This window comes from Heterocephalus glaber, unplaced genomic scaffold (assembly GCF_053883595.1).
Source record: "Heterocephalus glaber isolate CG9 unplaced genomic scaffold, H.glaber_assembly_v1.0 deba00001452, whole genome shotgun sequence".
NCBI classification, from domain to species: Eukaryota; Metazoa; Chordata; class Mammalia; order Rodentia; family Bathyergidae; genus Heterocephalus; species Heterocephalus glaber.
In genome coordinates, this window is record NW_028258302.1 from 15,332,996 (window position 1) to 15,359,617 (window position 26,622).

Sequence of the window (26,622 nt, forward strand, 5' to 3'; positions counted from 1 at the left end):
ACAGCTGTCACGACCAATGAACGTGTCGCCCGCGGCCTATAAGAGTCTGCTGGGCTGCGGACCACGGGCTCCAGGGTCGCCGCTGGTGCCGCTGCGCAGGTGTGCTTAGGGCTTTCCTTGCCGCAGCTGCCGCCCTGCTCCTGCATCCCCGCCCCCTAGCCTAGGCCCAGCCGCTCCCCCTGCTCTCTTCCCCCTAGCCACCCCCTCGGTTTCTGCCGTCGGGGCCCCGGGGCCAGGCGAATGATGCCGTCGGAGAGCGGGGCTGAGCGCCTGGACGGGGCAGCTGCGCAGGTGGGGACGGCTGCGGCCACGGTGGCCCCGGGAGGCGGCGGCCCGGACCCGGAGGCCTCGTCTGCTTCCCCTGAACGGCACCTGAGCAGGCTGACCTGGCCACAGGTGAAGCGGCTGGACGCGCTCTTGAGCGAGCCGATTCCCATTCACGGGCGCGGCAACTTCCCCACGCTGAGCATGCAGCCCCGGCAGATCGTGCAGGTGAGGAGGTGGCCGGTGGGGGTCTGTCCCAATTCCCTTGTGCCTGGAAGACAGCTGGAGTCTGTTCAGTTTGCTGGACAGCTGGGGAAACTGAGGAACGGGAATGGGACCTGTAACAGCTGCATAGCACATTAATGCTAGACCAGAGATCTTCCTCCTGTACCTGATAAACTTTCCCCACTTGATCTTTGCGTCCTCCGCCCTGGGGAGCCCTGATTCCGCCACTTCGCCACAGCCACCACCACCACTCACCCAAGCCCAGGCATGGAGAGAGAAGAATGTAGAGGGACCCGGAGGGGCATCTCCTGGACTGCAAGGACAAAAGATGCCAGGGGTCCTTCCCATGGCTAGTGTGTTACTTGGGTCCAAAGTAGCTTTTTCTCCACCTATCGTCCCTGGACCATCTCTCCTGTCCCTGTCTCAAGGTTGTAGGGGCACTCTGCCACAGTCCCTGGCTCAGGAAGCCCTGTCAAGGTGAAAAAGCCCAGAAATCCCAGCAGAAATCTCCCTCTCACTGGGGTCAGGACAAGAGAAGATTAAGTGCCAGACCTGACACCCCCATCCCTGAGGGCAATGTTAAATAGCCAGTTGAGGTATCCTTCTTCCTCCTCGAGATTGGAAGTGAAGTGGACTGGGAATGTGGCTTACTTGAACACTTGCCTAGCATGCACAAGGCCCTACGTGTGATCCTCACCTTGGGGGGAAATAATTAAAGATTGGAAATGAAGGCCAGTCCAGGTCTCAATCCTAAGCCCATCTCTGTCTTGAGGGACGGGAGAGAATTTTGGCAGTCCTTCCCTCCTTCAGACTCTTCCTTTTACCTGACCCCTTCATCATTCCAAAGCTCTCCTTTCATCTGGGTATCCCAAGCACTGTTATGTTCTGAAATAGCAGAAGATAGTAATTATGGCACCCATGTTATAGCTGAGGAAGAGGAGGCTTCAGGAGGGGTGGTGAGCTATCTAAAGTTACCTATTGAGGTAAAAGTCCAGCCCAGGCAATCGGGCCTTCCAGGGAACTGGGAGCAGCAGGTTCAAAATTTTCTTACTCCTTCCCTGGCTCCCAAGCTCAGCAGTTAAGGCTTAGGGGAGTTCCCTGATAGAAACCAGAAAATCCAGTGCTGATTCCTTATGTGTTCCTTCCAGAACAAGGACTTTCCATACAAGCTAGGTGCAGCAGGCCATTCCTCTAGCAGAGGGGGAGAAATTCCTGGTGGGGGATAACTTCCCCTCCCTTCCCAGGAACTAGGAACTGAGTGGGAGGGGTGGATTCTCCTGGGCTGACTCACCCACAGCACCAGTGGGACTCACTGAGGCCTTCCTGGCTGCCCAGACATTCCTCACTGCCCACTGTTATCTTGGTGGTTAGGAAACCAGCTGAGGCTTTTCTCCCCAGGACCTAGGCTCAGTCCTGGGGTGGGAGAGGTGAGAAGGTGGTATCCAGTGTGCCAGCTTCCTCTGCAGGGACAGCAGTGGTCAGTGTACCCGTATTGGTCCCTGCCCAGTCCTAAGCCCCATGAAGGCAGGCACCAGAGCACAGATGTGACTAGGACATAGCCTCTTTGCCTTCAGGTACTCCCAGCCATGTGAGGGAGACTGCAGCCAGTAGGAGCTGACTTCACCATGTTGTAGTAGTACAGTGTCCTCCTTGCCTGGCATGATGGCACCTGTCATCCCAGCACTTGAGAGGCTGAGGCAGAAAGATCGCCGTGGGTTTGAAGCCAGCTTGGACTACATAATGAGTTCAAAGCCAGGCTGAACTACATAGTGAGACCATGTCTGAAACAAAAAACAAAAAACCCCACTAGGGTCAGAAACATTGTAGAACAGGAAGCTGTCAGCTGTAGAGGGGTAGTGGTAGAGACTTCAAAGCTGGGTGCAGAGGATGGACATCTGTGTTCAGCACCTGGACTCTATCAGTTGCCTTTGCTGAGTATGGTGGTACATGCCTGTAATCGTATCCCCATAGTAAGGGAGGCTGAAATAGGTGGATCTCAAGTTTTATCCCAGCCTGAGCAATTTAATGAGAACCTGTCTCAAAAGGAAAAAAAAAAAAAGCTGAGAATGCAGCTTAGTATAAAGGCCCTGAGTTAAATGATCAGTACCAAAAGGAAACAGACAAAAACCTTTCTGGTTCCACAATTCAAAGGGAACAGATGCATTCACCTGGCCCATACAGCTGTCTCTACACCAAAGAAAGTCTTGTCTTCTGGCAGAAATTAATGGCTGAAGCTGGGCCATAGTGGCGCATGCCCATAATCCAGTACTTAGGAGGCCGAGGCAGGAGAATCACTGAAAGTTCAAAGCCAGCCTGGCGTACATAGTGAATGGAAGGCCAATCTGATATGCATAGTGAGACACTCTCTCAAAAAGGAAAAAAAAAATTCACAGCAGGGATATGGGCAGGGGTATGGGTGGGGGAGAACGTCACAGGTGCTTGATAGGTCTTCTCACTGTGTTGAGTAGCCAGTGGCTCAAGAATTGGAATCTTTAGGGCTGGGGATTTAGCTCAGTGGCACTGCACCTGCCTTGAAAGTGCAAGGTCCTGAGTTTGATTCCCAGTACAAAAAAACCCAACAATTAGAACCTTTAAACCAAGTATGGTGGCACATGCCTGTAATCCCATCACTCGGGAAGCTGAACCGGGAGGATCACCATGAGTTTGAGGCCAGCCTGGTGTACAGAGCAAGAACCTACCTCAAAAAAACAAAACAAAACAAATTGGAACATTTCTTCCTCTGCACCTCAGAAGGCTTTGCCTACAACAGTAATCCCAGAAGTTAGAGATGTGTCCTTGCTTGTACCTGGGCCAAAGGGACCCACCCCTTTGAAGCCCTCCACCACTCCCTGTGGCTATGGAAGACCTGGTTCTAGTTAAGCTCAGCCAGTTATTAACTGTGTGACCTTGGTTAAGTCCTTTGCCATCTCTAGGCCCAGAGAATTGGTATAGACAGTCTAACCTCTCCAGCTGCAGCCTGAAGGCCAGCCTAAGGCAGCTCTGGTTGTGAGTTTTGCAAGCCTGCTGCCTGACAGTGGCTATTAGTCTTCCTGCAGGTCTCAGCAGCAGCCTTGGAGCGGAGCAGTTCTAGGGAGGGCCTTGGCACGGGAGAAAAGGAGACAAGTCACTGCCCCCTTCGAAGCTAGAAAGTCTGATTCAGGAAGACCCAAGCTGCCTTGCAGTCCTTGGGTGTGGCAGTATCTGGGGACTGCCTGCCAAACTGGCTGTAGTCACACCTAGGAAAGACAACAGCCACTGGCTGGCTGACACAGCTGGCCTCATGGCCCTGACGCAGGGAGTTAATGAGGGTACTGCTACCTACTCATCAGGCCAGATGCCATGCCCTGGGGTGGGCACCAGCCTGGGAAGCAGAGCTGGCACTGAGTAAGGCCCAGTCAGCTCTAATGGGACTTGGGGAGGGGGCTGGTCTGCTCTGCAAGTCTGTCAGGATCCTTGGCTCAACATCTTTGGGTCACATCTCTTGTTGGTTAGCCGGGGCACAACTGTGAGGGTGCCCCTGGAATCCCACAGGCTGACTGCAGCAACCAGCCCCATGTCTGGCCAAGGACCCTGGGCCCTGACCCTCCTGCTCTCCAACTTCCTGGGTCCAAGCTTAGTGATTTGAGGGTCCCCCTTACTTTGACAGTTTGAAAGGGAAGGAAGATTAAAACACTAGTTTCTACTCTGGTAGAAAGAGGGTAGGCTGGGCCAAAGGGGGAGCTCAGTGGTAGAACAGGTGTTTAGCTTGTGCAGAGCCTTGGATTCCTTCCCCCGGAGCCCCACTCCCACCAGCACTATAAAAAAAGAGAAAAAGACAAGGTTTGAACGCACCTCTGTGTGATCCCAAGTAGGTGATTTCACTCCTGTGAGCCTCCGTCTCCCCATCTATAACATGGAGATCATAAAGATCTGTCCCCAATTAATGCTTTTTGGGGGGGAGTGCTGGTGGAGATTTAATTAACCTGGGACCTTGTACATGCTAAATATAAGCATGTGCTGGACAGCTGAGTTACACCCCCGGTTCCCATAGATTCTGATGAGGTCCGGTGCCTGGCACTCACCAGGCACCTAACCACTAAATGCCCCTCCTCCACCCCACCCCTACCTGTTCCTGGTGGCCAGTTGCCCCCCCCCGCCCGTTGCCATGACAATTCCTACGAAGACTTCCTGGAAGGAGCCACCTGCCGCCTCAGATTGCCCCACTGCAGCTTGCCTCCTCAGCACTTAGGTGTGTTCTTTGAAGTAATTCCCAGGGAGACAGAACAATCTGACCCAGAGCTAGGTGCTGACTTGGCAGCAAGGCAGGGTTGCAAAGTCACTTGGGGCAAGAATGCTGCCTGATCACTTTCAGGACAGCTTGTGAAGTACTTTGGGTTGCTGAGAATACCAAATGTCAGACCCCCAGCCTCATTCTTTTCTCCACCCTGTGCCTCGGGCCAGAGACAGCCCTCTAGCTAAAGGACCAGTCTCAAGACTTGCAAGTTTCAAAAAAAAAAAAAAGGGGGGGGGGGGGGAGAGCCAGCCATGGTGGCGCAAGCCTGTAATCCCACCACTCAGAAGGCTGAGGCAGGAGGATCACTTCAAGTTCGAGGCCAGCCTGGGTTATATAGTGAGATCTTGTCTCAAAAAAAGGGATTTGTAAGTCCTGTCCTGTGTGCCGTCATACCCATGGCTCTCAGAAAGGATTCCATCTCTCCTTACTTGGCTTCCAAGGCTTTCTAAGACCTTGAGCCATTCCCTTTCTCAGCACTAGGAAAGATCTTACTTTTTAACTTTCAGCCCTGCCATTTTTTAATGCTTCTCCTTTAAGCCTGTTTGCTTGTCTGCAAATTACAGTTTTTGCCTCACTTGTAAGAAATAAGGTGTGTGTGGGGGGCGCATGCATGTGTGTGTGTGATCATCAAAAGAACATGCATGGCCGGGGATTTAGCTCAGTGGTGCTGCCGCCTACCTCACAAGCACAAGGTCCCGAGTTCGATCCCCGGTACCAAAAAAAAAAAGAAAGAAAAGAACATACATGGACTTGAGAATCCAACCAACCTGGGTCCTAGTCTCAGCCTGTCTATAACTTTGGACCTATTTCTTAACCTCTCTGTGCCTCAGGTCCCCCCATCTCTCAATGCCAATAGTAATATTCAAGCATAGGGTTACTATGAATTTTATTGGTAATGCATTTGAACCTGCCAACTATACTCCCAGCACATTTGAGCAGTGAACGCAGTGCCTAACACAATACAAAATATTCTACTTGCAGTTTTGGAAAGCTAGAATAGCATAGTTCTTTTTTGGGGGGGTGGGGTACTGAGGATCAAACTCAGATCCTTCCGCTTACAAGGCAGGCGGCGGAACCGCTGAGCTAAATCCCCGGCCCCTAGAATAGCATAGTTCTTAAGTTTAATTCCCAGCTTTGCATTCACCATCTTTGTGACTTGTGGCAATTACTAGGCCTCTGTGTTTTTTTCCCCATAGGTAAAAAGTAATAGTACCTACTTCATAGAGTTTTTGTGATTTTGGGGGTGGGGTACTGTGGATTGAATCCATGGCCTTCTCACTGAGCTATATCACCAGCCATTTTATTTTATTTTAATTTCATTTTTGTGACAAGAGTCTCACTAAGTTGCCCAGGCTGGCTGGGCTCAAACTTAGGATCCTCCTGCCTCAACCTCCCAGGATGTACCACCATGCCCAGCTGAGTCTTTCTTTTTCTTTTCTTATCTTTTCCTTTTTTTTGGTACCAGGGATCAAACTTGGGGCCTTGTGCTTGCAAGGCAGGCAGCGGTGGCACCACTGAGCTAAATCCCTGGCCCTATGGCTGAGTTTATATTTTAATGTATAAAGTTCTTCCATCAGAGCCTGGTGTTTAGTAAATTCTGTGCTTGTATTTGCTATTACTTTTGTTCTTTCTGAATCATTCCTTCAAACAGACCATTCTCCAGATTGGCAAATCAAGACTTAGAAAGTTAAATGACTTTCCAAAGGAAAAACAGTTGGGAAGTGGTCAACAGTGGTTAATATTATATTCTTGGGGACCTGGAAGTCTGTAGTGCAACCCCTAGAAGCCCAGGCTCCTGACAGCTCTTCCTGTCCCCCCCTCAGGTGGTCCGCAGCAGCCTCGAGGAACAGGGACTTCGGGTACATAGTGTACGGCTACATGGCTCGGCCGCCAGCCATGTGCTGCACCCTGAGAGTGGCCTGGGCTACAAGGACCTGGACCTGGTATTCCGGGTGGACCTGCACAGTGAGGCGTGCTTCCAGCTGACCAAGGCTGTGGTGCTAGCCTGCCTGCTGGACTTCCTGCCAGCTGGTGTGAGCCGGGCCAAGATCACACCATTGACACTCAAAGAGGCATACGTGCAGAAGCTGGTGAAAGTGTGCACGGACACAGACCACTGGAGCCTCATCTCACTGTCCAACAAGAGTGGTAAGAATGTGGAGCTCAAGTTTGTGGACTCGGTGAGGCGCCAGTTCGAGTTCAGTGTCGACTCCTTCCAGATCATCCTGGACTCTCTGCTGCTTTTTGGCCAGTGCTCATCCACGCCCATGTCTGAGGCCTTCCACCCAACGGTGACAGGTGAGAGCCTGTATGGGGACTTCGCCGAGGCCCTGGAGCACCTGCAGCACCGTGTCATCGCCACGCGCAGCCCAGAGGAGATTCGAGGCGGTGGTCTCCTCAAGTACTGCCACCTCCTAGTGCGGGGCTTCCGGCCACGGCCCAGCACTGATGTGCGTGCCCTGCAGCGGTACATGTGCTCCCGCTTCTTCATCGACTTTCCCGACCTGGCAGAACAGCAGCGCACTTTGGAGCGCTACCTGGAGGCCCATTTTGGCGAGGGCGACACCACCCGCCAGTACGCCTGCCTGGTGACGCTGCACAGGGTGGTCAACGAGAGCACCGTGTGCCTCATGAACCATGAGCGCCGCCAGACGCTGGACCTCATTGCCACACTGGCTCTCCAGGCACTGGCTGAGCAGGGCCCGGCTGCCACTGCTGCCCTGGCTTGGTGCCCCCCAGGTGCTGACGGGCTTGTGCCAGCCACTGTCAGTTACTATGTGACCCCCGTGCAGCCTCTGTTGGCTCGGGCCCACTCCTATCCCACCTGGCTGCCTTGTAACTGACTCAGACCCTGGCCAGAAAGGACCAGGCCTCTTGGGCTGGGGCCATCAGGAAGGTGTGGAGGATACGACCAAAGACAGGTAGGCTGTGCCAGCTGGCCCAGCTCTGCTGCAGGGTTGGGCCTTCAGCTGAACCCGTCAGACTTCCCTAAGTGAGGCTTCTGTGGGTTTAAGGCCAAGCTGGAGCTCTTGACAGGAGGACCCTTTGGTCATTGCACCACACCCTGGGACTGCATGGTTGTGGGGCACAGGGCCTGCTTGTCCAGAGGATGAGTGGCCTTCAGGAGACTGGGTGCAGACTGGGTGGTAGCCTCAGCACCCCAAATCTTCAGTTGACTTCCATGGCCTTGAAAAGATCTTTTTGACTACATCAGCCCACAGTTATCCTAGGTATCCTATTTACCCCCAAGGGCATGCAGCCCGTGCACTGGCTAAAATACAGAATGTGACAGAGAGTACTCACTTTGGCTCTGGCTGGACCACTGGCAGAGTATGGAGCTCCAACCATCTAAATCATTGGGAGGAGGGAAATGGAGGCATGAGGCAGCTCCCTGAGTTTGGGGAGGGATGGGCTTAACCCATTCTCCTAAAACCTGTACCCCAAGCTGGGGAGCTTTCCTCTTAAGGGGTAGAGGTGTGCAGAGAACAGGAGCCAAGCAGCCAGGGTGAGATGCAGCCCACGCCTTCCCACTGTGCTGCTCCTTTTCCTTGGGTTGTGAGGAGCTCTGGTGCCTGGGAATATATCCTTCAGAGGGTGGTGGGTCCACATCTGTCACAGTCAAGTCCAGTACTCCTGCCCGACTGGCTTGGTTGTAGGACTTTTACATGGGGGAGGGGAGCCACATCCCCACCTCCTTTTCCATTGCTCTAGATTTGCTATTTTGCACCACCTGTCAATAAAGATTCCCTACACTGAGCCCAGCAGCATGCTTTCTCCTGGAAGAAAGACGTTCCATGGCTGTGGAGCTGCCACTGTCTCCCCAGTCTGAGTCTGGCTTTTATAGTGGGAAGTGGCCTGTGGGTGGGGCTTGAGGTCTAGGCATGGCTGCAGGACAGCTCCTCCTTCCCGCCTACCATCCCCAGACTGACAACCATAAACTGGGAGCTTATGTCTACAGTGTTACCTGCACCTGTGGGTTGCCTCAGAAAGTCTGGGACTCTTATTGAAGAGGAAATATTTCCATGTCTCCGGGCTTCCTACCTGAGGTTCTAGTAGCCCCAGACCTAGCTTTCCCCTCCCAGTGCCCAGGGCTGCTTGATTCCAGCTCTGCCCACGTCATCTCTCCCCAGGGAGCAAGTGGGGAACAAGCTGGGTGAATCCAGACCAGTAGTGGCAGCTGAGATGGGGGACTTCTAGGTAGTGCCCAGGTAGGGCCTCACTACTTGGGAGAGACTCCCTGATCCTTTGGCTTTGTCCTCACCTGCAAGTGCAGATGTGTAGACTCTGGCTCACTGTGAGCAGGTCCCTCAGAGGAGCGGTCTCTGTGAACCCAGCAGGGGCCATACCAGGCTGTCTGGAAGTGCCACCCACAAGCCCTCAGGAGCTGTTCCCTCAGGGCATCAGCCACTCACCCCTGGACGCTGCCCACTGTTTACCCTACCTCTTTGATCCAAGGATTGCAAAGCTCTTAACATAGGGGCCTCATTAGGGGCCTCTGAAGTGGTGACTTCGATGGTTCCAGCCAGGGTGGGAAAGACAAAGCCACAGAGGAGGTCTCAGGTCATCAGGGTGAGTCCAGCCACCTCACCTGCTCCATGGGCCCCTGCTGGGTGCCCCAGCCCCTTCTGCTCCTGGGCTGTGAGTGGCTGGTTGACTGGAAAGGCTTTTCTTACTTGGTGATTAAAAACTGTCCCCTACCCCCACCCCAACTGTGCTGACAACTGGGGTTCTGGGAGGGACGATGTTTGTTCCACTTGGTTTGGCCATTTGAACATAGGTACGGGGGGTACTCAGTGTAAATACAACAGGCGCAGCTTATTGGAGTGGGGTGGGGATCAGCTGCCCATGATTGTTTGAAGGGCACAAGGAAACCGGAAACCTATACCGTGAGTGTGTGTGTGCGTGCGCGCCCGCGCGCATGCATAGCATCCAGCCCCCATCCCCGTGCCAGCTACCAGGCTGTTACCAGGCTAGGTGCTGGGAATAAATTAAATCAACAGACAAAAGACAGACACCCCTACCCTTGTGAAGATTACATTCTAGTGGGGCACACAAAATAAATCACATGGCCTTAGAAGGTCACTGATGCATAAAAATACATACAGCAAGGAAAGGGATTGGAAGGGCTGGGTTTGCAAATTTAAAAAGACAGGGTGCACCTCATTGAGAGACACCATCTGACTGCATAAAGTTTTAAAGGCAGTGGGAAGGGAGCCATGTAGATGTCTGGGCAATGTTCCGGGCTGAGGGCCTTGTCTGATGCACACGTGCCCTGGCAGGCTTGTCTGAGGGAGGGCTGTGCTGGAGGGTTTCTGGCTGGCCCCATGCCACTGCACACACGTGCATGGGTGTGAGGCAGTCAGGGCATGCAAGACGGGGTTCACAGCCACAGCTACCATCTGGTGAACCTTACTCCAGGCCAGGCACCGTGCTCCGGTCTTCTGGCCTTCCTGATGGTTCTCTCATTTCATCTTTGTGAAAACTCCACAAAAAAGAGCATTGTTTCCACTTTACAGATTGAGAAAACTGAGGCCAAAGAAGTCAAGATTTGTAACTCCAGAAGCACTCCTGCTGTGTACCATCCTGTCCCTACACTCTGACTTTATGTGGATGACTGTGACAGGACATCTGTACATATAATGTGCCAGGGCATTTTTTACATCACGGCAACATTTGTCATTTTATGTGTGACTGGCAGAGTAATGTACCAAGAGGTACATTTTCTCCACGTATATGACACTAGGCATGGCCTGTGATGACTGTCCTAGGCCTGTGGTGGCAACTGCATGCCTGTGGGTGTGTCTGGGAGTGGTATGGTGTTTTGGGTGTGAGAAAAACACTGACTCAGTGGCTGACTTTGTTCCTCTTGTGGGCAATTTCTGCAGCCACCTAAGATGCCAAGACAGGAATCAGGAACTGGGAATCAGAGTGACTCGGGGGACAGCTGAGGGAAGAAAGTCCTGTCCTCCCCGTTCAAATTCCCCACCTACCTTTGCCCAGAGGGGAACCCACAGTGCTATGACTTTAGGAAAGGCGTTTCCAGACAGTTGCATTGTCTGCCGCACCTGCAGACCCACTCTCCACCCTTCCGTCTGTACCCTGAGGAGACTGACATCTATGGAGATATCAATGGCTCCCTTGTTCCCTGGCTTCTGGTTGTGTGACAGTGAGACTGAAAGGAGAAGGTGTTTATCCTCCCTATTCCTACTCCACCTAGTTATGAGGCTTGACTGCATCCTTCAAAGGAAGGACTGCTCCTGGCAGCAGCCCTCTCCACAGCTGCCTCCCTCCTGCCCTCCCTGCCCAGGAACTGAAAGCTTTCCACCCTTGGAGCCCCAAATTCTGGGCTGGACCCCATAGCTTCCTGTGTGCTAGGCAAGTGCTCTACCACTGAGTTATTCCCTCAGCCCATTTGTTAGTTTCTTAAGCCCAAAGCTTAAATTCTTCAAGTACCTTTAAAAAAAAATCCTCCCAGTATGCATGTGCCCTGTCTTCTAGGGGGACCATAAGGGACAAGCAGGTTTATAGTCACAACCCCCACAGGCTGTCATGCTGCCACCTTAGCACAAATGGTTAGGGCTAGGGTGGTTGTTCAGGGGTAAAGCACTTGCCTAGCATAGGTAAAGGCCCTGGGCTCAAACCCAGTTAAAAAAAAAAAAAAAAAAAGACAAAAACCTCTCCTGGGGTCACGGTCTCAAAGGTGCATTACCATCCCTGAGGTTCCTTACATGTCCTTTAACTGGAGACTTCCCAGGAAGACCAGCTGGGAGTCAGATCAAGGGAGAAATCAGTCTCCAAACCAATCAATGGGCCCAGATCGCCAAACTAAGTAGAAGCAACTCAAGGAACTATCAACTGAAAGAGCTGTGAAAAACACAAAAGAAAGGCAAGGACACATACAAAGTGAACCTCAAAAACTACATACTTCCATCTTACATTATTGAAATTTATTCTTCCCAAATGCCTATGTCAGGGGACAGATTTGATATACATTCACTTTGCAGAATTCTACAAGTTTTGGGTTATGTATGAGTAAATGTGTCCCCTCTTTATCAGGATACTTGAATAAATGTGTTTCCTTTTTGCATTTAAAACTTTGCTTGGAATTTTATGTTGCCCCCGTCTCTTCCTGAGAAAGAGATGCCCCCCTCCCAAGGCAGCAGATGATTATCTGGGTGGGGGGCACAGGCACACCCTACATGGGGAGAACAGGACAGTAAGTGAGGGAAACTGAGTGTTTCTCAGTATTCCCTCAAACAGGCCTCCTGGCACCATCAAAATGTGGACTCCAGCTACGCTGAGACTTGCTTAAGGATGATGACTCTCTTTAAAAGAAAGCCTTTTCATTAGAAATGTTTGCTGTGCTCTCAAATAATCTGATTGCATCTCTGGGCCCTGTGGTAACATCTCCAATTGTCAGTGTAAGCAAAGTCAAATGTGGCATAAAAATTCATAGGATGCACCAGTTCCCCAGAACCCAGCCCCTTGCCACTGGGAAGTGAGGGCTTCCATAAAGAGGGTGCTGAGGCCGAGTAGGGCCAATTCTTGAAGTCTTCCTGAAGGAGCTGTCCAGGGAAGGAGCAGAATCCTGGAGTCCAGATCCATAGAGTGGAAGCTCTAAGGAGTTAGGAGGAGCTGGAAAGAATAAATCCAAGAGCTTTAATTGCCTCTTTCCCACACCCACCCAGCCCCACCCAAACTCTTCAACATCTACCTCAAGAGGGGCCATTGTGGGGAGCCTGTACAAGACACAGTATTATGGAATGGGGCTCTGGGGAGAAGCAGAGGTTCCCTTGGGCCTTTGTCCTTGGCTAGGATCCCCACTGGTCTGCGCAGATGGAATGGAATGTTCTTGGGATGCAGAGCCTGCCCCTCCTCCATCTCTCCCCTTATGGAGTTCCTCATGGCCCTTGGTGGGCAGGGATCAGTCCAGAGATTCCTGATATGGCAATGCTCTATCAAAGCCAGGCCCATACCATCCCACTGGGTGAGAGGCTGTGCTGGCAGCCTGTCCTGGCCTAGGCAGAGTGGCTCCATCATTCTCAGATCTGTACTACGGAGCACTTAGTGGGATTTCTCCTTTAGTATTCAGAAATTAGCTCCCCCCAGCTCTCCAGCCCCTAAATACAAAAACAGAAGAAACTGGGTCAGAAAAAGGCAGTCATTCCCCACAGTCCCCCAGCTAGGTTCCAGGCCAAGACAGAATCTCAGGTCTGTTTCATTACATGTGCAATGCTTTCTGCTCACTATGGAACATGTCACCCTTCTTGCCTTCCATCCCAGGCTCTTTGCTCTCCTTGACACCAAACATCCCAGCCCAGACCTGCCAGGAGAGGAGGCAGCCCTCCAAGGCAAGCCCTGGCCCTGCCTGCAGCCCTGAGCATCCTTGAGCCAGCCCTGGCACAAGCCAGGTGTGACTCTGACCAACCCCCCAGAGCCCAAGCAACCAGGCTGAGGTGTGCCCAGACCTAGGGTGAGCAGGCCACACTCGGCCACTCCCCCAGCCCCAGTGTCTCATCACATTCTTTTCCACAACTAAGGACCAAAGGTCACTATACACAGCCTTAAAGGTGAGAGCCCAGAGATCCTCCCAAGTGGAGCCCTCATTAGCACGAATAAAGCATCTTGTAGCCTAATGTTTAAGGCTTTGCTTATAGGCTCTAAGTCATTGGGTAAGTCATCTGCCCTGCCTGACCCTCAGCCTCCTCGGGTGTTGAAATGAGGATAATAACCCTGACTTTGCAAAGTGGTTAGGAGAACAAAACAGATAATGAGTGTAAAGTGCTTAGCACAATGCCAGGCAGGGAGGAAGTGGTTAATGTATTATCCCAGAACCAAGCGTTCCCTTCTCTCCTTACTCCTGGCCAGGGTGTGGTCAGGGACTAAGGTCAGAAGAAACAGGCTGGGACTCTCCAAGCTTTCCCAAATACTTCGCACCCCTAAAAGCCATAAAACAGGGAGTCTCTCCTTCAGCTTTGAGACCTGAGTCCTTCTCAAGGGATCCAGCTGCCAGGGTCAGGCAAGGGAATCCCCCGGGACCCTCCCCACTTCAGGCTTTCAGCACCTGTTCTTTCAATACCTAATCTCTTGGAAGCCATCTCAGCCGCCAAATGGCGGCGGGTCCCGATGTACTGATCAGGTATCAGTGTAACAGATCTACGAATAGCGAAATGAGGGAGCTTACAACAGTGGCAACCACAGAGGTAACCGTTCTTTTCAGGAAGTCTTTTCTAATACACCTTCACCCTGAGGTCCGGGCCACCGTAGGGCCCCTTTTCCTAGTCGGCTCTCGCCCCCAGGGAACCAGTAATGGGTGCAGGTTGGTTTTCCAGCCCCGTCCACTCCAAAAGCCACCACCTGTGCCGACCACTGCAAGCCTTGGAGCTCAAAGCCCAAGAAGCCTCTAGACCACCAATCAGAGCCGGGCTGGGGGCGGGGGCACTGGAGACCGAGCCCCTCCAGGCCACGCCCACGAGCTTGGCGGGACAGTTCATCACTGCCCTCTGCTGGCACTTCTCACATACTGTCGGAGCCAGCCAAGAGAGGGAAAGAGCTCATCCAAGTGAGCAGCAGGTTCCAAACTAGAACTCTAAGCTGTTCTCCCAGAACCTAACCTGAAGAAAGGCGCCTGTTCCCCTCACTTCCCTTTGCTGACAGTCCAGATTCACTGGTGGACATCAATGTCCTCAATGTATCCCCCCACCCAACGTCCCTGTATTCAGTCCAGTCCCCGTGGCTGGGGGCTGTCAAGAAAGTGTTCAGGACATCATGGGGGTCGGGCAGAGAAGGGTCTGTCTCATACTCAGAGACTACAGTCATTAATGGAGGTCTAAAACTGGCCCTAGAACAACACAAACTGCCCAGCCCAAAGGTCCCTTGGTAGCCAAGGAAGGCTGCCTGGAAGAGGGCTGGATGATATACACCCTTAGAAGCAGAGACCTACCTGGCATGGTAAAACACACAGCCTGGGCAACTTAGCGAGACCCTATCTGAAAATAAAAAATTTAGCTCAGTGTGAAGACCCTGAGCTCAACTCCCAGTACTAAAGGGGTGGGGCAGAGACTGATTCAAGTTTCTTTCTGAAAATCCTGGACTGAGTCAATATTTAATATCTGTTGACTGAGGTGAATCTGGAACAAGGCTGGGGACCTTCTAGAGGGGGCCCTGAGTAGGCCAGGCAGGAGTGGGAAGGTGACCTATTAGTTGGCTGAGGACAGCACACTAAGAAGCGGGGAGGCAAGTCACTGAGCTCTGTGCACCCTGGCCTAGGTGCCTGGCGGGGAGTAGTGGGGCAACTGAAAAAGGAGGAAGGGGACAGAGTCACCTGTGACACCAGGATCAATCTCCATGTACACCCATACACATAAAAGTTTCATCTTTAATTCTCTACTTACCCACCCCCAAATCAGGGCAAAGCAGATTACCAATAAATCTTAGAGAAAGGCAAAACTGTGATGGCACAAAGCACTTTATGCCATTAGCTAAAAGCTTCCCTGGACCAAGTGTTCCCTCCCTGCCAACCCAGAAACCAAGCAGTCCTGGCTGCAGTCCAACACTGCGCCCTGAGCTCCCTCACTGTCACCTCCAGGAACTCCTATACTCCCGGGACCTCCAGACTCCAAATGACCTGAGTGGCTTCGGAAGATTCTTCCCCTCAGGGGAGGCCAGAGAATGCCAGGGCCCCCCTATTGTGACCCTGGTCCCCAAGCTTTCTCAGGAGCTCTGAAACCTCCTCTTGGACCTCCCTTCTCCAGCCAAGAAAGGCTCAAGAAGGCCTGAGTGTTAGCAAAAAAATCCACCAGATTGTCTGGTACCTGGGGAGAGAAAGGGCTGATGGGGATGGTGAGCTGAGGGGCCTCTGCCTGTCACATGTACCTGACCCTCTTCTGGACTCTCTAGACCATAATCGTGTGACATGATCATCCTCCCCTTTCCTTCCACTCTCAAGCCCGGATATGAGGAGGGGCAGCTACATTCAGACAGGAGAAAGACTGAGGAAAGCAGTCCAGAGAGGGAGCAGAGTGGTTCAAGGTCACACAGTTGATGGGGTCCAGAGGCCAGCTCTCCCAAGCCCCAGCCTAGGATATCACCCAAAGGGCACACACAGCCCTGGGACCTGCTTCTGTCCCTCAATGGCATGTGACCTTGAGAAATCCCCTCTCTATTCTGTAAAATAAGGACATTAAATTAACTCCTGGCTCCCTGAGCAGAAGCAATCATTATTTCTGGGTGTGAGAAGAGTAAAATATCTCCATGACTTACAGTGGAAGAAGACAGTCCTTTGTTCTGTGTTAACTTCCACCAGCCCCTCTGGGAGAGGTGATACCCACTTCACAGACCATTAAGTGAGGCTGCAATTACCTGTGTGCAGTGGTGCCCAAGCCACTCACAGCTGAGTGGGAGAAGAGGAATGAAGAACTGAAAGACATCAGGACAGGAAGCAGCAGATCCTATTTTTAAGGCCCCCCCCCCCATCTGGAATCTAATGCCACACCTGCTTCTTTGGGATTGTTAAAGGTTGATACCCAGCTCCACTCCTAGAGAGCCTTTTTTTTTTTTTTGGTACTGGGGATCCAACTCGGGTCCTTGCGTTTGCGCAGCAGGTGCAAAACCACTGAGCTAAATCCCCAGCCCATCCTAGAGAGCCATCTTAAGAGACAGGTTCGGGGTGGGGGGGGTGGGGGCTAGGTGAGCAGGTGCTAAACACCCCATTCTCTCTCGGGCTGTCTCCTAGAAGCAGAGGGCCTAAGTATGATGGGGACAAATCCTCAGCCTCTCTGGGATTCCCTCTCCCTAGGTGGGAAATAGGGTCTCAGAGGAGGAGCACTCAAGTCACACAACTCTGTGCCAGTCCCCATCCTGGGACCTCATTATTCTGCCCTCCTGAAGGTATGGGGCTGAGCGATGCCAGAAAGCAGCAGCCTCAAGGGCAACACTTCTTACAGCCCTAAGGGGCCCAGAAAAGGCCAGGCGCGTAGAAGTGAGGGTGGGGGCGCTGCATCAACGCTGCAGGCTCCTGCTGCTAAGTTCACCACCTAATCCCTCTTGGGACCTGAGCACCCTCCATTTGCCCAACTCTGTAGGAAGGACTTGGTGCTATCACCTCACCCCTCAGTGGCCTGGGAGAGATGGCCACGGAAAGTGGACAGCTTTATTAAGGACTCCGGGAGCCCCAAGGAAGGAGATTCCCGGACCCTGTACCCCCACATACACGCGCCCACCCCCTCGAAAGCACCAGCCGCTGACATCGCACCTCAGCCTCCTTTCCTGGGCCCCTGGCCCCCGGACTGTCTCTTCCCGCCGTCGGCCACTCTGTCCATCCGCGTAGGCGACGCCATCCGTCGGCGAGGGCCCGTCCCGGGCGGCGGGGTCAGCGCTGCGGTGAGGCGGGGCCGCGGGGCGGGCTGCGGCGGAAGGGCGACTCGGGCTCGGGGCAGTGGCCGCGCCGCAGCCGCCCGGCACCCCAGGGCACGCAGCTGCCCAGGCCCAGCGCCGAAGCGAGCAGCGCGGGCGGGCGGCCGCGGCGGCCGCGCCGCGAGCCCTTTTTGAGGCGCGAACCGTGGGCCGCCAGGTAGAGCTCGGCCTGCGCCACGCCGCCGCTCAGGCGGCTCAGGCTCTCGGCGCGGTGCGCCAGGCGCAGCTCGGCCGCCAGAAAGACGCGGTGCAGCTGCAGCACACGGCTCTCCAGCTCCGACACCAGGCGCCGGCGGCCCTCCACCTCCAGCAGCCGACGCCGCGCCTCGGCCAGCTCCAGCGCGCGGCCCCCCGCGCCCGTCGCCGCACCTGCGCCTCCGGCCGGCCCGGGGATACTGGCACCCCCACTAGAGCCCTGGCGCCAGCGCTGCAGCTCCTGACCCTCGGCCGCGCCCGCGGACGCCAAGGCCGCCTCCGGTCGAGGCGGGGAATGAGCCGGAGTCGGGGTCAAGGTTGGACTTGGGGGCGGGGGCTGAGGAGACGCCAGGGGCTCCCGGGGCGGCGTTGGGGGGGACCCCGGTTCTGCAGTCCCCTCCTGGGCCCCTGGGCCGCAGGCGCTGATGCGGCAGCCCGGCATCCCCCGCCCCCCGGCAGCCTGCGGCTGTCGGTCCTGAAGAAGGATGGGCACCAGGCACAAGAGCAGAGAGAGGCGGCCGCAGCACCCACACCAGCGCAGCACCAGCATGGGAGCATCTTATAGGACACGGGGCGGAGCGACGGGCAGTCCAGCCAATCAGAGACCAGAATGCCCTGAGCCCGCCCCTCCTTCCTCAGCCCCTTGCGTTCAGGACGTTCCCCAAACCTTTCAGGTCCCAGGTCCTTCGCCCAACTCAGCCCTACTAGGGCATCAGGTCCCCATCCACCTCTCTCCAGATTTGGGGTAGAAAGGAGACCGTATCTTTCCTGACCTGGCCCTTAGAAGTCGTAGAATTCAGTCTGCACCTGGCGGTTTTACTTGTAGCCCCTGCGTGACAGTGAGAGCCCGCACTAGAACTCTGGGGGCCCGACTCCTTACACAGTGCTCCTTCCCATACCTCAAGCCGCCCCTTGGCTGGATCAGTTTCTGCCTGGTCTCCCGGGCAACAGGGCTGGCCAGGATCCCCTCCTAACTCCCAGGGACGCCAGATGGGTAGAGGAAGAGGAGCGAGTGGTGTCCAGGGAGGATGTGCATTGGGCAGTTGTTCTATGCCAGCCAGGACCTTCGCTTGCAGAACAAGCACCACAGCGTAGCCTCTGAGCCCGCAAACCTTGGTGCCACCTCGCAGGAGCCACAGGCCCCCAGGTTCTTCCCTTACCTCTGCATGCTCCTCCCAGCAGATGTCTCCACATCTTTTTTTTTTTTTTTTTTTTGTACCGGGGATCGAACTTGGCTCCTTGCGCTTGCGCGGCAGGCGGCGAAACCACTGAGCTAAATCCCTGGCCCTCCACATCTTTTATGTGGAAGGGAAAAGAGACTCAGAAGGTGCCAGAGTGCCTTGCCCAAGGTCACATTGCCGGCTGGTGGCTGAATCTGTACAGACGTGCGCCAGCTCGGCCATTCATGTGTTCTGGGGCCTTGGATCCCCTGTCACGGAGGGACCCTCCATATCTGGGACTTTTGTCATCCTGACAAAATGAAAGCATGAGTCCTGTCCACTCACCACACAGCAGCAGTGTCCCAGCTATTCCCCTTTCCAGACATTACTGGGACACTATGGCCTTATCTGGGTTTGCACCTGCTGAAAGGTGCTGTCAAAGAAGGAAGACTATGTAGGCGGGAGCAAGGTGTGATGGGCCAGAAACCAGCTTTGAAAGCCACCGGGAAGGACGGCAGCAGAGCCTGGGCTTGGGAGGACCTGCACAAGGTGTTGCCAGCATGAGTAGTGCCCCAACTCTAAGAGGAGGCTGCAGAGGCCTTGGCCATGAGGAGAAAGCCCCTCCCCCACACTCTCTGACTGCTCACAGGTACCTTTGCCCGAGTGACAGGGACTCCTGGGCGAGACAGCTGCTCCAGAGAGGCAGCTCAGCAGGCCTCAGAGGGCAGGGAGGGAGGGCGAGGGGGCCAGGCTCCCTGAAGAGAAAAGAGGACTCGGAGAGAGGCAGGGAGGTGTCCAGGGACCAGAAGTAGTGGAGGCTCAGCAAGGGGACCAGGAGGGGCTGGAGGGTGACTCCGTGAGGGGTGAGGTCTCAGTGAGCCTTCAGTGTAGGTGATGGATGCGGTGAAGGGGCTGGCATTGATGGGTGCAGAGGTGCTGGAGGAGGCTCACCGTGGGAGAGGAGGGACTCGGGGAGTCAGAGGGGCTCATGGAGGGTGAGGGAAGCTCAGAAATTACCGGTCACCCCAGCAAGGAGGAACACACAGCAGATGTTGCATCCCTTTGGAGGGTCTCCTCTGTATCATCCAACCTCTCATCTTTCTCTGTACAGAGGCCCTCCCATTAGGGCAGGGAGATTGACAGGTCCTCTGCCCGCATCTGCTGGATCATCGCTCCCAGCTCATGGGAGATGAATCTAGGGGAGCAAGACCAGGGCTGACCCTCTCCCCCACCATGAACCAGATCCAGCAAACCAGTCAGATCTGTGTTCAAAAGCCACCCACACGTGCTCCTTCTGGGTGACTTGGGCACTAATTTCTCTGAGTGGGGGGACCTTGGACACTAAATTCTGTGACAGGTGTGGTACTGCAGGGGTAGCTCTACTAGTGGCAAAGTGTGTGCTTATCATGCTAAAGACCCTGGGTTCAATTCCCAGCACATTAAAAAATAATTACAGAATGAGTGTTCTCTATCTCTCCACATCCCTTTAAAGGAGGATGAGCAGCCTTTTCTTCTTGATGAAAAACCAAAGTCCCCCAAAGTTAGTGTGGTAAGGTTTCTGTCAGGACTGGGGAAGCACAAAGGAGCATGAAAGCCAGCTGAAGATGGTATTGAATCATTGCACCCCCTTTTTTCTTGTGCTGGGGATGGAGCCAGAGCCTGGGGCATGCTGGCCAAGCACTCACCACTGAATTAAAGCCTCAGCCCCAGGAGGTTGAATTTAAACTGAGACCAAAAGGATGAACCAAAGCAAATGATGCAGAGATGGGAAAGGAGAGGGAGAATTTTGGGTGGAAGCACCCTATACAAAGGACTAGAGGTGAGAGAGGTTTGGCATCTGCCAGCTTTCTTGTCATCTTCCTTAATTTAACTGGCTTGAGCCTCCACACTCCCAGGAGTGCACAGGAGCCACAGCCAACCAACCACCCAACCGCCCAATACAGCATTTAGAATGAGAGGACCACACTCCCCCATACTGAGAAGTGAAACCAGAGATTTGCACATGGTAGGCAGACGCTGCTACCAAGCTACATCCCTACCTTTTTTTAAAACAGGGTCTTGCTATGTACTCCAGGCTGGCCTTGAACTCACTAGGTAGCCCAGGCTGGCCTTGAACTCATGGCAATCCTCCTGCCTCAGCCTCCCAAGTGCTGGGATTACAGGGGTGTACTGCCAAGCCTGGCTTTGCTTTTATAAACTTTCATGATTTGTATGGAGTTTTAAAAAAATCTTTCTAAAAGTTATACATTCCTTTTGTAGAAAAGAAAATAGAGGGGACTGGGGATTTAGCTCAGTGATTCTGGCACATGCCTCGCAAGCGCAAGGTCCCGAGTTTGATCCCTGGTATCAAAAAGAAAAGAAAATAGATAAAAATGTTGTAAAAAGAAGAAGAATAGAGAGCTGGACATAGTGGCACATGCCTGTAATCCCAGCACTTGGGAGGCTAAGGCAGGAGGATCACCCAGGTCAGCCTGGGCTACATAGTGAGTTCAAGGTCAGCCTGAACTGCATAGTGAGATCCTGTCTCAAAAAAAAAAAAAGAATAAAAAGACAAAAGGGGCCTGGTATCAGAGAGACTTGTGTTTGGATAGAACACAGCCCTGCAGCCCTGAGAAAGGCCTTTCTCTTCTTTGAACTTCAGAGTCTTCATGTGAGACATAGGACAGCTAGTACCTGTAGCATAGACAAGGCCATCAACAGATGCAAAGATGTGCCCAAGACCTCACAAGTTGGTTATGATCAACTAATAAAAACCTGTGGTCCATGGCCGTGGATTTAGCTCAGTGGTTCCGCCTCCTGCCTCGCAAGTGGAAGGACCTGAGTTTGATCCCCGGTACCAAAAAAAAACCTGTGATCTGAGACTGAGACTCTGCAAGGGAAGAGGCAACCCAGGTCAGATTCCTGCATGTTGTTGGGTCTGTGCCTAGCCCCCTCCTCTGGAGAGCACCCTGTGGAGACAACAGACCCTTGCTGAGTGTGGCTGTGGCCCCAACCAGAGCCGCTCCATCAGTAGGGTAAGAGTGGAGTGGAACAGGAAGTGAAAACCTGAAGAGTCCATCCCAGCATAGAAGATTTGAGGTCTCAGCTAAGAGATCCAACCCCTCCCTTTATTCTCTTCCTGGCCACTTGGCCTGGCACCCTCTAGGATGCTATCTCAGTTTAATAATTTAGCAGGTGCAGACAAAGATAGCAGCTCTGAAAATAACCCAGCCAGGCCCAGCCTCCATCTCTCCTTTCCCCAGCAGATGCCCTGGTCCCTCCCAAGGTCTGTGGTTGCTCTGCAGCCTGTCAGTGCCTGGGTGCCAGTGGACATCACTGCAATACTTCCCAGACTCTCTCCTCCCAGCCTCCTCTCTCCTCCTCACCTCCTCTTTCTCTCCATTCTCATATTAAGAGCTTTGAAATCAATTAGGTCTTAAAGGAATCTTGTCCTAGAAGTCAGTCGATTCGGGTTTAATTCACTGTGTAGCTTGAGCAAGTCCTTTCTCCTCTCGGAGCCTCTGTTTCTGCATTTCTAACATGAGGCTTCCGGGCACCTAAGTGCTGGGGAAGATGGAGGGGAGTGGTATTTGGACAAGAGATAGAGGAAGGCACCACTACAGTACCAATATCATCTCAGTCAACAGTGCCATAGCCCTCCTGTGGCTCCATCCAGAGAGCTCAGGCTTCTTTCTTTTAATCTTTCCTGTGATGAAAAATTTGCCCTACTTATTATTCCTGGAATAAAAGGCTGTGACTTGTGTTCACAATGGAGGTAGCAGGTGCCACATGCTTTAAGGTGCCAGATCATGCTTCTGACAAGTGGAAATAATACTCCTTTCCCTGGGAAGCACTGCTCATATTACCCCACCTTTAAGGTCTAGGTCTGTTTTGGTTGTTTTTGTTTGTTGTGTTTTGTTTTTGCAGTCCTAGAGATTGAACCTAAGGCCTTATGCTAGCCAAGTGCTTTGTCACTGAGCTACACTCCCAGCCAGGGCCTCAGTTTTCACATCTCTAGAATTGTCAGGTATTGGATTTGTTTGTTTGTTTTTATTATTGTTGTTTTTCAGTACTGGGGATTGGCCAGGGCCTTTACACTGAGCTGCAACCTCAGGCCTTTTTCATCTTTTATTTTGAAACAGGGTCTTGCTAAATCACTAAATTGCCAAGGCTAGGCTTGAATTTTCAATCCTGCTCTCTCAGCCTCCCACAGTGCTGGGATTACAGATGGGCACCACTCTGCCTGCCTAGTGGCCAGGTGTTGAAGGGTAAATACTAGGATAAGAGGGTTGAGATTATGTCTGTGTTCGTGTATTCACTCAACAACCCCATTAAGCACCAGCCACTGTGCAATATGTGAGGGGCCAGTAACAGATAAGAGAGGCCTAATCCCCATTTCCACAAAGTCTATGTCTCAGAAGTCAAAATAATTAAATCCCAAGAAATGCAACCTGAAAGAATAATAAAATATCTGGGAGTTGGAGGGGAAGGAAACGTATTTTTTAAAATCTGGTAATATGAGTGCTTACTCTGTCCCAGGTATTGATCCTATGAGGTACTTTTATTTTTTGGCTTTTTACAAAATTGTATTGGTACGTTTTAGATATACATAATAATAACATTCATCATAGGGAATTTGTACCTGTACGTGATTCATCGTGCTTCTTTTTTTCCCATTCCCCTCCTTTTCTTTCAACCACTCTTCCCCTCCTTGTTTATAAAAGCTTTAGGGCCAGGGATTTAGCTCAGTGGTTCCGCTGCCTGCCTCGAAAGGGCAAGGACCTGAGTTCAATCCCAGGTACCAAAAAAAAAAAAAAAGAGAAAGAAAAAAGCTTTGTTTCCATTTATTTCCTTCTATTCTCTTTTTTCTCTTGTCCCTTCCTTCCTTTCCCCTCCTCCTTCCCTTGTTCCCCTTCCCATTTGAACATTTTCTTCCCATTTCCCAATATCTATTACATTTTAGTCCTTGTTTGCACTTTCAGTTTCTCACACTAGAAAAATAATGTGGTATTTAAGCATGACACATACCCGTTTTACCAATGAAGAAACTGAAGGACAGAGTGGTGAGTGGTTAAGGTCTCATGGTCAAGAAGTGGTACAATTAATATGCTCAGGATTCAATGCCCAGGCAAGCTGCCCCCAGAGTGCTTCCCTGAGAGTCACCAACAAGGAAGCCGGACATGGTGGCACATGCCTGTAATCCCAGATTTAGGCAGCTGAGGCAGGAGGATCACCACAAATTCAAGGCCAGCCTAGACTACATAGTGAGACATAGGGCTGGGGATGTAGCTCAGTGGTTCTGCCACCTGCCTCGAAAGTGCAAAGTCCTGAGTTCGATCCCCAGTACCAAAAAAAAAAAAAGAAAGAAAGAATAAATAGTGAGACCTTGTCTCAAAAAGTCAAAAAAAAGATCCAGGGATTTAGCTCAGTGGCGCTGTGCCTGCCTCACAAGCACAAGGTCCTAAGTTTGATCCCCAGTACAAAAAAAGCACCCAAAAATAAATAAAATAAAATAAAAGTCACCAACAAGGAATAAACTAGTGACATGAGAGAAAAAGGAGGGCTTCTGTTTTAAACTGAGCCATGAATGATGAGCAGGAGTCAGACATGTAGAATTGGAGAGAGAGATTTCCCAACAGAAAAATAATAGCAGGTACAAAGGCCCTGAGACAGGAAGATCAGTGTGTTCAGTGCCTGGTGTACCTGCAGGAAAATGGGAAGGTTGAGCTTAGAGATGCAGCCTGGGCCTGAAGACCAGATTGAGGATTTTAGAACCTACTCTTTGTGCAGGGAGCCTGTGAAAGGCTTCAGTTGGGAATCAACATGATCTGATTTATTTCTAGAAGATCATGCTGTTTGCTGTGTAGAAAATGAAGAGAATAGATTGAAAGGGAACAAGAGGAAAATGACAGGAAGTGGTTACTAGATTATTACAATAATGCACCTGAGAGAGGGCAATGCCAGGCGTAATGGCAAGGGGCCAGAGGGGGACAGATGTGGGTTTTATGTGACAATCGATGAGAGGACTCATGGAAGGATTAGCCTCTAGGGTTGCCAGGGATGCAGCAGGATGGATTATGGTGCCCTGGACTGAGAGGGGAATGGAGAGGGAGACAGCTTTGGTAGAGAAATCAAGGTCAAGAATTTTTCTCCCTAATAAGAACCAAGATGCATTATGTAAAGGTACAATTCCCAATGAGAAATGTAATTGTGCTGTATACCTACAATGTACCAATAAAAGAATTTAATACAAAAAAAGAATTTTTCTCCCTAAGTGATAATTACTTTATTCAGAAATAAGCTCTACTGGGCCAGGGATTTAGCTCAATGGTTCTGCCGCCTGCCTCACAGGCTCAAGGTCCTGCATTTGATCCCCGGTACCAAAAAAAAAAAAAAAAAAAGAAAAAGAAATAAGGTCTACAGAGATAGTTTATTGTTTTTGTTTTGTTTTTTAGTGCTGAGTTCTAACCTGTGCCTCCTTAAACATGTACTCTATCACTGAGCTACACCCCCAAGCCCATCTCCTTTTTTAGCTCAAGTAAGAAATATTAAACCTAGTAGGGAGGCTGAATCTTCAGTTTCAAAGATGAAAATCTTATTATTGAGAGTGATTGGCATTAATGCAGCATTCAGATAATATTGTTTATATTTGTGTGCTGAAAAATGAATGAATTACCACATCATGTTTATTATGGATCAGTCTAATGTGGAAAGGCAAAACTCAACAAAAGAACTCATACGAAGAGTAAAAAAACATACTTCTGGTAAAGGTCTACACACAGGGGTACATAAAGCTTTGGAAATAATTTTGTTTGGGATATCCAAAAAGGCAGGTTATTGGTGCTTTGGGAAGTCACTGATGGAGATTCTGGGCCAGAGATTTAAATTCAGTGAATCCCCATAATCCCAGCACTCAGTAAGCTGAGGCAGGAGGATCATGAGTTTAAAGCCAGCCTGGGTTACACAGTGAAGCTGTGCCTCAAAAAAACAAAACAAAATGTAAATTCAGTGAGTTGCCAATGTATAGACAATACTTAAGGTCACAGGACAAGTCACAGGACAATACTTAAAGTCACAGGAATTGCCTAAAGAGAAAGTGTAGAGGGAGGGCCGGGGATTTAGCTCAGTGGTGCTGCCACCTGCCTTGCAAGTGAAAGGTCCTGAGTTCGATCCCCAGTACCAAAAAAAAGGGAGGGGGCAGGAATTTAGCTCAGTGGTTCCGGCACCTGCCTCACAAGCGCAAGGTCCCAAGTTTGATCCCCGGTACCAAAAAAAAAGGAAAGTGTAGAGATACTACCATATGGGTCAGGATGACGACCAGGATGTAGCAAACAGCCAGAGCAGCACGGTTGGCGATAAAGGAGGAACAGGAACACTACCAGAAGCACCTTGGTATGTCAGTGGGATTGATCCAGCACGATTACTGCCTGGTACTAAATAACTCCAGTTTCCTCATAAGAAAGCAAGAATCAAGCATTGTGGCACATGCTTATAATCCCAGCGCTGGGGAGGCTGAGGTAGGAGGATTGCTGCAAATTCAAGGTCAACCTGAATCACATACTAAGTGCAAGGCCAGCCTGCACTACATAGAGAGAAGCTGTCTCAACAACAAAAAGCAAGAGACATCTCAAAAGAAGAAATACAAATGGTCGATAAATACATGAAAAAATGTTCAACATCTTTGACCATTAGAGAAATGCTAATTAAAACAATTCTGAGATTCCATCTTACTCCAGAAAGAATGACTATCATCAAGAAATTATCAAGGAATGCTGGTGAGGCTGCAAGAGGGAAAGGGCACACTTCTTCCTTGTTAGTGGAATGTAAGCTGGTACAACTGCTATGGAAAACACTATAAGATTCCTCAAAATACTAAAACAAGAAACTCATTTGTCCCAACTAGTCCCCTTCTAGGTATAGAATTTAATTCTGAAAGAATTAAAGTCATCAGAGCACAGTGATCCAGGCACACTCATGTTTATAGCAGCACAACTCACAATAGCTAAATCTTGGAAATAGACTATATGTTCATAAACAGATGAATGGATAAAGAAAATGTATTTATACATGACAGAGTACTACTCTGCCATAAACTTGACTCATTTGTAGAAA

General features: G+C 51.5%; 2 protein-coding genes across 3 annotated transcripts; one reads left to right on the forward strand and one right to left on the reverse strand.

Moving 5' to 3' along the window:
- Nucleotides 1-47: 47 nt before the first annotated feature.
- Tent5b (terminal nucleotidyltransferase 5B) lies at nucleotides 48-12,461 on the forward strand. 2 transcript variants are annotated; one of them, XR_015452768.1, is made up of 3 exons: nucleotides 49-492; nucleotides 6,586-7,683; nucleotides 10,279-12,461. XR_015452768.1 is itself a non-coding variant. In XM_004850691.4 (2 exons), exons 1-2 carry the CDS (start codon nucleotides 241-243, stop codon nucleotides 7,603-7,605), a joined length of 1,272 nt encoding a protein of 423 aa, XP_004850748.1. In that variant the 5' UTR covers nucleotides 48-240; the 3' UTR covers nucleotides 7,606-12,461. The 2 variants fall into 2 exon arrangements, 1 of the variants encoding a protein (XP_004850748.1); XM_004850691.4 differs by having other exon boundaries at nucleotides 48-492; nucleotides 6,586-12,461.
- Trnp1 (TMF1 regulated nuclear protein 1) lies at nucleotides 11,688-17,923 on the reverse strand. The gene is made up of 2 exons (XM_004850690.4): nucleotides 17,016-17,923; nucleotides 11,688-12,397 (listed from the first exon to the last, which is right to left on the reverse strand). The coding sequence occupies exon 1, from the start codon at nucleotides 17,919-17,921 to the stop codon at nucleotides 17,133-17,135; it is 789 nt and encodes a 262-aa protein (XP_004850747.2). The 5' UTR covers nucleotides 17,922-17,923; the 3' UTR covers nucleotides 11,688-12,397; nucleotides 17,016-17,132.
- Between the last annotated feature and the right edge of the window lie 8,699 nt (nucleotides 17,924-26,622).